The sequence below is a fragment of the Drosophila montana genome, unplaced genomic scaffold (assembly GCF_035044405.1).
Source record: "Drosophila montana isolate Dmon_TW-CO22-7 unplaced genomic scaffold, ASM3504440v1 contig_1083_1, whole genome shotgun sequence".
NCBI lineage: Eukaryota > Metazoa > Arthropoda > Insecta > Diptera > Drosophilidae > Drosophila > Drosophila montana.
Genome location: NW_026996074.1, coordinates 900,960 through 911,170, shown reverse-complemented (window position 1 = coordinate 911,170; position 10,211 = coordinate 900,960). Strand labels below are relative to the sequence as shown.

The 10,211-nt window shown below is 45.2% G+C and overlaps 3 protein-coding genes across 6 annotated transcripts; 2 read left to right on the top strand and 1 right to left on the bottom strand.

The window, feature by feature from the left end:
* Positions 1–78: 78 nt before the first annotated feature.
* ash2 (Set1/Ash2 histone methyltransferase complex subunit ash2) lies at positions 79–3,601 on the top strand. 2 transcript variants are annotated; one of them, XM_064681262.1, is made up of 7 exons: positions 79–402; positions 471–655; positions 718–1,062; positions 2,115–2,495; positions 2,558–2,838; positions 2,902–3,159; positions 3,222–3,601. In XM_064681262.1, exons 1-7 carry the CDS (start codon positions 239–241, stop codon positions 3,324–3,326), a joined length of 1,719 nt encoding a protein of 572 aa, XP_064537332.1. In that variant the 5' UTR covers positions 79–238; the 3' UTR covers positions 3,327–3,601. The 2 variants fall into 2 exon arrangements, with proteins under 2 accessions (XP_064537332.1, XP_064537405.1); XM_064681335.1 differs by lacking the exons at positions 79–402; positions 471–655; positions 718–1,062 and adding an exon at positions 1,657–2,001.
* A 252-nt stretch (positions 3,602–3,853) lies between these two features.
* On the bottom strand, positions 3,854–5,552 carry LOC135427844 (uncharacterized). Its single transcript, XM_064681562.1, has one exon. The coding sequence runs from the start codon at positions 5,188–5,190 to the stop codon at positions 3,898–3,900; it is 1,293 nt and encodes a 430-aa protein (XP_064537632.1). The 5' UTR covers positions 5,191–5,552; the 3' UTR covers positions 3,854–3,897.
* Positions 5,553–5,704: 152 nt separating this feature from the next.
* LOC135427461 (CLK4-associating serine/arginine rich protein) lies at positions 5,705–10,174 on the top strand. Of its 3 annotated transcripts, XM_064681010.1 has the most exons (6): positions 5,705–5,952; positions 6,044–7,822; positions 7,948–8,029; positions 8,906–8,990; positions 9,076–9,181; positions 9,240–10,174. In XM_064681010.1, exons 1-6 carry the CDS (start codon positions 5,756–5,758, stop codon positions 9,793–9,795), a joined length of 2,805 nt encoding a protein of 934 aa, XP_064537080.1. In that variant the 5' UTR covers positions 5,705–5,755; the 3' UTR covers positions 9,796–10,174. The 3 variants fall into 3 exon arrangements, with proteins under 3 accessions (XP_064537080.1, XP_064537222.1, XP_064537146.1); XM_064681152.1 differs by lacking the exon at positions 9,240–10,174 and having other exon boundaries at positions 7,948–7,988; positions 9,076–9,185; XM_064681076.1 differs by lacking the exon at positions 9,240–10,174 and having other exon boundaries at positions 7,948–8,033; positions 9,076–9,185.
* Positions 10,175–10,211: the final 37 nt, after the last annotated feature.

Below are 10,211 nucleotides of genomic sequence, written 5' to 3'. Positions count from 1 at the left end.
ACAAATCAAAGTAAATTTTTTGACAAACTGACAAACGAAATGTCTGGTTTACTGGAACAAATAAGTGCTCGCTGTTAATAACATTATAGCCAGTGTTGGGTGCCCACACTTTGCTTTTCACTTTGTTCCCTCGAGGAATTTCGATAAATCACCGTCGCTTAGCAATTTATTCCCGAAGCGGCATTTATTTGTTTACATATTTTGTGAATAAAACTCCATCAAGAATTTATAACTTATAATGGACGAGTGCATAATGGAGACCAGCTCACCTACTGAGGCGAACCCAGAGCTCAACTTTAATATGGAGGATGAGAAAATGCAGTTGCAAGAGCATCGTAGCTCAGTTAGAGTTGCTGGTGTGGAAGGCGGGGACAGGCAGGCTACAGCCGGCGTTTGTTATTGGTAGGCACATGTACAAGGCATTTTGTTTGATAAGTACACTCAGATTTGTTTACCTTCTGCATATCTAGTGGCAAGGAACGAAACCTTAACGTGATTGAATTACTGTGTGCGACATGCTCGCGATGGATTCATGAGTCCTGCATTACTTACCAGTTGGGCAAGGGGAAGCTGTTGCCGTTTATCACAAATTATATATTTGTGTGCAAAAATTGTTCTGCCACGGGCCTGGAAAGCTTTCGCAAAAGCCAAGCTAGTAAGTATAGCAGCAAAAAACAATCGCATTGACAATTTTAACTCTCTGTATCTACTTAATAGCAATATCTCAGATGTGCCAGTGTGCTATTGCCAACATGCAGCAGGCGGCGCTTCGCGAAGGCAAGAATCAAATACAGTTTAGCAAAGATAAGGAGATTATACCCTATATTGAACAATTCTGGGAAGCCATGACAACGATGCCGCGTCGTCTGACGCAGTCTTGGTACTCTACCGTGCAGCGTTCCCTTGTGAAAGATGTTAATACATTGTTCGTCTACGAAGAGCATGTTGAACAGGGTGCCATGTATGGACTTTTTCATCAGGATTTGCGTTTAATTAAACCCAACTACGAGATTATGAGCAAGACTGGCGCCCTACGTCTTACCGAGGATGGTTATATGCAAGGTGAGATGATATTATCGAAACAAAACATAATCTCTTTTTGTCTTTGACGATCTTTCTTTTCTTCCTGTTGAGCTGTTAAAGAGAGTCTATGATTCGGTGTTATGCGAATATGCTTAGCACTCATTTTTGTTTTGCCTACTATTCGTTACAGCTGAGCGTGCACAGTGTGGCTAGAGCTGCAAAAGCTGACGCGAACTAAGGCTAATACAATGACAATTATCTTTATCGCGTTCTGCTTTGCATGCCCTTCCAAACAAAATAAACGAATTGTGCGTCTGCTCTCTTTTTCCACATTAATTCAGACACGTTCGCAAAGAGCGCCGACAAATTCAAATGAAAATCGGCAAAGTGGGCAGATGGTTGCAAAGCAAATCAAATTATTTTTCAATTTTGCAGTTGCGCTGCAGCTCTATCTTCTTGTTTTTGCTATTTTACTAATATGAATTGAAGAAACTACGGTTCGAACTGTAGCACCGTGGAACGCGCGCTCATATCGTATGGTCATGGTTATTTTTTCGTTCGCTCACTCACTTTTTTCGCTCTCGCCACTTTTTGCAATTCAGACAGTTGAAGCAAAAGCTGATCGTAATTACGTTTTGCGGTAGTTTCTTATTTTTGATTTCGTGTTCTCGTCACACATCCATAAATAAGTAAACAATCAAGCAAACAAACAAATAAATAAACACAACTGACACACACAAAGATTGTTAGCGCAGGGTGGGTGGGGCACGTTAGCGGTTACGAGCTGAACCCAATTTCATTAAAATAACAAATAATTGTGTTACATATTGTTGCTTTTGGCTCGTTAGGAGTTCGTGTGCTGTCATTCGCTGGACAATTGATTCAAAAAGCGTCGTAATTAAAGTCGACACATACATATTGTCCTTGCGATGACGTCAACGCTGAGCATAGCGTCGCTTGCAAGCAGCGAAGAAGATTGTAAGTGCGGGACACCCGCAGTAACTATTTAGTCATTCACATCTCGCAGATTAAATAGGCTTTGGCATTCCATGCCGCAAGTATAGCTACTTATAGCATTTTGCACATTGCAGCTACGCTCGCTAAGAACAACAGGCAGAAACGAAAGTTTCCTGGCACTGATGCGGGCCCAACGGGCAAGAAGGGACGTCCTAGCTCTGATGTCACAGCCAATGTGAAACTTCCTCCGCACGGCTACCCGCTGGAGCATCCATTTAATAAGGATGGATATCGTTACATACTTGCCGAGCCGGATCCGCACGCGCCTTTCCGCCAGGAATTCGATGAGAGCTCCGACTGGGCGGGGAAGCCCATACCTGGCTGGCTATATCGCACACTAGTACCACATGCAGTGCTACTGGCTCTGCACGATCGAGCACCACAATTAAAAATCAGCGAGGATCGACTGGCGGTGACTGGGGAGCGGGGATATTCTCAAGTTCGCGCTACACACTGTAAGTAGCTAAAGCAATGAATTCAAATGGTGGTTTTATCCAAATATGCTCTTTTTTTGTAGCTGTGAACCGTGGTTGCTGGTATTATGAGATAACCATTGAGGAAATGCCGGAGGGTGCAGCAACTCGCGTTGGCTGGGGACGAGAATATGGTAACCTACAGGCGCCGTTAGGATATGACAAATTTGGCTATTCCTGGCGCTCGCGCAAGGGCACAAAGTTCACTGAGAGCCACGGCAAGCACTATAGTGAAGCGTATGGTGAGGGAGACACGCTTGGGTTGCTCATTGACCTTCCCGAATTGCCTACAATGGACTACCTGCCCAACACATTTAAGGACCGCGTAAGTTAATATTGGAATTTACTGCAAACTTTCCCATTTACTTTATTGCTTATTTTCCATCAGCCGCTTGTTAAATTTAAATCACATTTGTATTACGAAGATAAAGACAAAATAACGGAAACACTTAAGAATCTGCACATCCTGCAAGGCAGTCGAATCGAATTCTTCAAGAATGGCCAGTCCCAGGGAGTTGCGTTCGAGGACATTTATGGGGGCAGCTATTTTCCGGCCATTTCGATACACAAGAGCTCTACAGTCAGTGTGAATTTTGGACCAGCCTTTAAATATCCCGAGGTGTTGAGCGAGCGCAAGGCAAAAGGCGTAAGTAGGTCGATCTCGTATTGTAAACGCTGGCTTATTTCTCTATACCTTTTCTAAACTAGATGAATGATCGTGTGGAAGAATTGATCACAGAGCAATGTTTAGCAGATACCCTATACCTTACAGAAAACGATGGGCGTCTACGTCTAGACAACATGAGTCTGTAATCTTGAGTTTTATTTGTGACTATAACTGCGATACGTAAGCAGATGAAGAAATACGCATAAGGTGTCTTACTGAACCATGTGTCTTGAAGATTGAAACGTGTGGCATGTGTTCTCTGAGTATAGTTTGTACACGTTTTTGTAGTCGACTAGGACCAGTCTTTAGGAGTTATTATATAATAACCAATATTAAGGATATGTCTACAGTGATTATTAAGATTATATTGTTAAGAAAATATAAGATGGAATTTGATAAACATACCATTAAAAGTAGTTTGTGAATGATTATTGAAAAAAAAGAAATAAAAAGGGTGTATAGCAAATGTGTGTGGAAGACGGAAGTGGGCAAATACGAGCTCATAAAAATATATTCTCGAATAGCATCAACAGTCGCGCATACACAAAAGAATGTCGCCTCAGCTGGCTCCACCCAACAATGCAAAATCTTATGCATATATGCATAATTTAGTACGAATATATGTTATAAAGAGTATTTCCTAGTCGGGCACTTTCAAATAAAGCACTTGTCATCGCATTCAAAATTTATTGCTAGTTGTATACAACGAGATTTTGGCTACTTAAACGCTTTAAATTTTGAGGCACTGTACGGTATGTAAAAGGCACTACTGGTGGCAAACTGCGACCGTGGATGATGAATTGCTGCTGAGATAGATCGACCCGTTGAAGGGGTAGTTGAATTTGTTGTGACTTGGTCTTGAGGCAGGCCATTCTGATGCGAATGCTGGACATTGTAATCTCTTCCCTTCCCGTGAGGAATTGCGCCAAGAGTGACTATATTGTTGCTGTGTGCGCCACTCCCACTGGAATTGCTTTGGCCAGATGTGGTGGCAGTCGTGCTGAAGTCTCTGTGACGGTTCAGTGAAGGCAACACAATTGCATGCTTGTTGTTTAGGAATCGGCTGGCAGCCATGGGCATGTTCCAGGCCGATCTAACTCCTGCCTGGTGCCGTCTCTCCGCGCTGCTGGCATATGTCAATGCCGCTGATTTTGGTTGCTGCTGCACCTGCGTCAGTTGCACAAAGCTACGGTTGTTGAGGAGCCCGCGAAAACGTCGATTCGAGTCCAGTACGTTGAGAATAGGTGGCATTCGCAGACGTGAGTGTGTCACTGTAGCCGACTGCGGCGTGATTGGTGCTTGCGGTTGCTGGGTGTGCTCACGCCTACGCAGCTTGAGCGCAACCGACGTAATGTGTAGATCTCTGTCTAGTATAGTCACAAGGTTTTGGGCAGGACGCAAATAATTTCGATCAGATGGTAAAAGATGCTCGTGCTCGCGTTGACGCGCGACAGTTGGGGTGAGAAAGCCATCGTCGTCCTCATCCCTTTCGTCATAATCATCTAGAGAGTTTAGGCTAAGATCTGATATAGAGTCTATGTCCCCAGATTCGTCTGGCACTTCATTCCGTCCTGTTGTGTTACGACTGCTGTCAAAACTTTGCGGTTTGAGTGGCTTCGCTTTGCGGGCTAATAAACTGGGGAATTTGTGTTGCCAGTCAGCGATTTCGTGTCGCAGCTCTGGCTCCAGCTCCGATAGCGCTTCTTCGCCGCTTATCATGCGGTCAACGCGCTCCCAATCCAGTTTGTTCTTTTTGATGGCATCATCTGCCCAGGGTATGGAGCCAATTGAGCTGCGGTCGATGCTGCTAGACGAGTATGGCACATCTTGCAAAAACTCAGAGTCGTCGTCCTTGTCGGCGTCGGGCTCTGGCTCATTGTTCGCATCGTCATTGTCATTGTTGTTGTTGCCGTCGCGAGGGTACAAAGGCCCCTCATCTTGACAAACCTTGTCTTCTCCGGAGGTATTGTAACGTTTCTCTGCTCCGAAATAGTAACGTCTAGCAGACATTAGACGATAAACGAGATCCGCAAACTGGTTGTGCTAGTTCTACTGTTGTTAATCTTTAGCTAGGGATCTGAATGTGACCTTAAAATCGATGCCGCAAAATGCTGTAGCACAAGGCGGCGGCGGCGGCAGCAGTGACTGACAATTGTTGTGTTGTGGCTCATTCCAGTTTTGCCTGTTATTTATTATCCTTCTTTTATTTCCGTTTCCACCCCAACCCCAAAACAAGCGCATGCGTAGTTACAGAACTCATCCGGCTGCCGGCGACGTGAACCGCCCAGATGACAGACTAAGTATAGCCTGATATTTTATTATATCTTTTGCAACCCCATCCAATTTTAATTAACCCCAATTAGTTTGAACCCCGCCATTAGATTTGCAAGCCAAGCTGAGCTGCACGGAACAAGTTCCAGTTCAGGGCGTCGTTCGTTTCACACGTTTCGCAACACTTTCGTAGTCGCAGAGAAGCAGTGGAAACGATTCATTAAAAATAGACGATTTATGCCGGCCGAGCGTGCGAGAACTCTGTGAAAAATTTGTCGTCGTTAAACTCAATTGATGGAAAATTATGTGGCACGAGGCTCGAAAACAGGAACGCCGGATACGCGGCCTTATCGTGGACTATCGCAAGCGTGCTGAGCGCAGACAATACTTTTATGATAAGATTCAAGCGGATCCCACACAGTTTCTGCAATTGCACGGCAGACGGAGCAAAATTTATTTGGACCCAGCTGTAGCGGCCGCCGGTGATGGCGACGCAATCATGCAAGTGATATTGAATACAGATTATCTCCCATAAATATATCTAAATGCCAATCTTTCTGCGAAATCTAATTTGGTTTTTGTACCCTTGCAGTGTTCCTTGGCAGGGACACCAGGACAACCTTATCGATCGCTTCGATGTGCGCGCACATTTGGACTACATTGCGCCCGTGGCAAAAAATACTAATGAGGCGGAAGGGGAATCGGATCTAACGGTCGAAGAGCGGCAGTTGAACTACGAGCGTTATCGTATATTGGCGCAAAATGATTTTCTTAATGTGAGTGAGGACAAGTTTCTGCATCAGCTGTATCTGGAGGAGCAGTTCGGAGCCAATGCTCAGCTAGAGGCGGAGCGCAATTTAGGAAAGAAGAAGCAAAAGAATAGCGGCGGTGGAGCTACCATAGGATATTCCTACGATGATGGAGAAGCGCCCTCTGTGGCAATCGGTCCGCAGCCCTTTGGAACTGCGCCAGCAACAAGCAGCGCAGCGGCCGCGGCCGGTGATAAAGCCGAAAACTCAGATGAATCAGATTCAGATATGGATATGGATGTGTCCATAGACATTGGCAAATTGGACACTGCTCAGGCACACGAACTTAATGCCTGTGGTCGAAATTATGGCATGAAAAGTAACGACTTCTTCTCGCATCTCACAAAGGATGCGGACGAAGCGGATGCGCTACGTATTGCACGCGAAGAGGAGCAGGAAAAGATGCTACTAAGCGGACGCAAATCGCGTCGGGAACGTCGTGCACAAAAAGAGCGGCGTATTGCAAATCGACCGTTCAGTCCGCCTAGCTATGCGGCCAAGGAGGATCAGGGAAAAAACAAGGACAAGGACGAGGACTCTGAATCTCGCTCGCCCTCACCAGCTGAGGGTGGCGGCGAAAAGATTACCTATATTACCTCATTTGGTGGTGAGGATGAGATGCAGCCGCACTCAAAGATCACTATCAATTTGACAAAGCCTGGTCAGACTCTTGGCGAGTCCTGTATTAACGCCAGCAGCGGTGCAGCGATTGCTGCCTCAGTTTCCTATGCACAAAAAGTTAAGGACAATTTGGATCAACTTAAGCTCATGAACGAGACGGCAAATCGCATCGGACGACATCGCTCACGCAGCACATCCCGCAGTCCAAGTCGGCGGCGCAGTCGACGTCGTAGCTATCATCGCCGTAGCCGCACACGCAGCCGGAGGCGTCGCAGGCATTACTCGAGATCGCGTTCCCAATCTCGCTCTCGATCTCGTTCGCGGTCAAGTTCTTGGCAGCGCTACACTTCTCGTAGTCCCAGCTATAAGCGGTCGCGCAAACGATACCCGTACTCCTCCCGCAGCTCAAGCGTTAGCTCCTATACAATGTCAAGAAGGCGACGCTCTCGATCCCACTCCCGTTCCAGTCGGCGGAGTCGCACGCATTCAAATGTTAAAAAGTTAACAACGCCGCCAGCAACACAGAAAACCATTTGCCTTAGCACAACAACAACCACAACGGCTTCGAGCACATTATTGATGACAGCGGCGAACTTGCCACTCAAGCAGGTGCAGCAGCAACAGCAATTGCAGCCGAAGCCAACAGATCAAACAGTTTTAGCAGTGCCGATGATCAGTTATCCGCTGTCTTCGCGTGTCCTCAGCATGACCACAACGGTACCAGCTATGGGCAGCTCGATCCCTGTGTTGCCCCAAGTGACGGAGCCGCCGCCGCCCCCATTAAAGCGCTACTATGGTCGAAAGCGAGGAAACGACACGTCCTCATCGTCAGCGGAGAGTAGTGATCCAAGCGATGTCGAGGAAGACGAGGGCAAACAGCCAGGCAAATCTCTGCTCGGCAGAGACCGCGAAGACTCCGAAGAATTGGATGTGGATACTGCGTAAGTGACGGCAGCCGTATGGTAAAGTTGAGCAACCAAAGAACCCTCAGATTCGGTTTCAATTATCAATTCACGTTCTCTTTAGCTTGAAACTATTTTGATAATTACAATCTTTTGCCTTACAGCTCGGAGCGCTCGCAGCCATTGATGTCGTCATCCAGCACGGGTAATCAAACAGGCAAATATAGTTCTGCTACCGAAACCAAAGTCAGTAAGCAAAACCAAAGTGTCTCATTGCCTCAAATAACTGGAGTACACCACAAAATTTCACGCCTCTACCTTAAAAATCAAAACCAATATAAATCGAAGACAATCACAAACCAATATGCATATGGCACGATCATAAATAGCAATGGACCATCCCAGACGTGGACGCTCTATACTCTTTTAGCGTTGTAGCAACCCTTTGGCCTACAAATGTACGAATTTCAGATCGGTCAATTTCCAGCTGTGTAAACAGATGTCAGCAAACTTAACCCAAAAGAAATTAGCATTAGGTTGTTAAGATGTTAAATGGGTTAAGGGTATTTATACTTTGGATCGGTCTGATCATTTATATAGTTAAACGATCGGTCGAAAATTAACATCTTATATGAAACACTTTTCGTTTTTTTGAATATAACCAAATTAGATATATTCAGTTTTATTATACTCAACTTCTGACCAAAATCCTATATACACCGCACTATCATATCATTTATATCGTTTCATCGACTGTAAACAGAGCTTTTGTATATAATATAACGCTTGTCAGTTATCTTTATGCAAGAGTATTTTATCTCAGGCACACCAAAGATAATTTATCTTTTTTATTTTTTTTTTTTTATATTTTACGAATATGGCAATTGTGCAAGTATCGATTTCTTTTAACTTATTCAGAGAAGAGTTTCGTGACTTAGTTGGCTTCCCTTAGATGTATACATGTTTAACAGCATGTAAATTTCGTTTAAAATTGATTTACTTTTGTCCCTCATGTTGCCGAGTCTTGCGCAACGACACTTTCGACTGAACCCAGAACTGACTCCAACTTATCTGCACTTAATGGCGCCAAGAATGCTAAATAATTATTGATGAATATTACAGGGATCTGGGCAGGCGAGTGGCAGTGGACGGCCCAATCTTCGAGAGCGGCTTAAGCGCAAGATGCAAAACCTGCTAAACAGGCAATGTAAGCCGCCGAGTGTAGTGTGAAGTTCGAAGACGAAAGCTATGCTAATTAAAAAACTAGGACTGAGCAGTCATTTATATTTCAGATAAGGCCGATAAGCGTGCAGAGATTGAAAAAACGGAGAGAGAGCGTCAATTGCAACAGGAACGCGAGGATGAGATGCGCGAGCTCGCGCTCAAGCTCCGCCGTAGGTGAGTAATCAGTTGTGGGTGGCTTTTTGAAAGCCCTCTCACATCTCTTTATTCACAGGCGGCGTGAGTTGCGACACAAATATGGAACGCCGTCCAGCGGCAAACTCTCCGACAGCGATGTTGAATCGGTAGACTCGGAAGCTCCAACCCGAATGGCCAAATCATCTGCCCGTCGCAGTAGATCCCGTAGTCATAGTCGAAGCAGAAGGCACCGATCGCGTTCCCACAGTCGTCGTAGCAGCAGTCGCATGCAACGCAAACGAAGATCACGAAGTCCAAGCCGTAACAGGAGGCAACGATCCCGTTCTCGAAGTAGAAGGAGCAGCAGCCGCACAGAACGAAAGCGGAGGTCTCACAGTCGACGACGAAGCGGCAGTCGGGAGCGGAGATGCTCCCGAAGTCGGCGTAGTCAGTCCCAATCGCGGCGACGTCGTCAACGGGAGCGAAGCATGGAGAGAAATCGTGAGCGAGAGCGGTACAGACAACAGCAGTACGAGCGCGCGCACGGTGGTCGAGAGGAGGCACATGACCATAGCAGCAACTCGGGTGGCGGAAATCGGGGACGAGTGGTAATTTCCGCGCCACCCAAGCTTAAGAAGCTGGTTGACTATTAACACAACCAACGTATACTAAGCAATAGAAAACAGCGATATATTCACATTGATTGGTTATGCCCGTTCATCGTTAATTTATGGGCACAGGCAAATTGTTTATGCTTTTGCTTGATAAGACAATTCAATTAAACATATTTCTAGGAGAAATGTTAGTTTGAAATATCAAAATATGTATATCTAAGAAAATCATCGTTCAAGAATATTACATTTGTTACGGCACAATAACTGGCATTTGGAGTATGCGTATTGCTGAATATGACCACAATTTTATTGAATATATTTAATGAAAACATTGTGCCAGTTAATTTGTCCAAATTCAATAACATGCACAAAAGAATTAAAGCGCGAAATGCATATTGGATACTTAATTCTAACAAAATCTGTATTTTTGTGTAAAATGTCAAGAGCTGATAATA

Excerpts from the sequence above, each read along its gene's own strand:
- ash2 (XM_064681262.1), top strand. The coding sequence starts at position 239 with ATGGACGAGTGCATAATGGAGACCAGCTCACCTACTGAGGCGAACCCA. Across the intron at positions 403-470 it reads ACAGCCGGCGTTTGTTATTG|TGGCAAGGAACGAAACCTTA; the intron begins GTAGGCACATGT and ends CTGCATATCTAG. Across the intron at positions 2,496-2,557 it reads TCAAGTTCGCGCTACACACT|CTGTGAACCGTGGTTGCTGG; the intron begins GTAAGTAGCTAA and ends CTTTTTTTGTAG.
- LOC135427844 (XM_064681562.1), bottom strand. The coding sequence starts at position 5,190 with ATGTCTGCTAGACGTTACTATTTCGGAGCAGAGAAACGTTACAATACC.
- LOC135427461 (XM_064681010.1), top strand. The coding sequence starts at position 5,756 with ATGTGGCACGAGGCTCGAAAACAGGAACGCCGGATACGCGGCCTTATC. Across the intron at positions 8,030-8,905 it reads GTTCTGCTACCGAAACCAAA|GGATCTGGGCAGGCGAGTGG; the intron begins GTCAGTAAGCAA and ends TGAATATTACAG. Across the intron at positions 8,991-9,075 it reads AAACCTGCTAAACAGGCAAT|ATAAGGCCGATAAGCGTGCA; the intron begins GTAAGCCGCCGA and ends TTTATATTTCAG.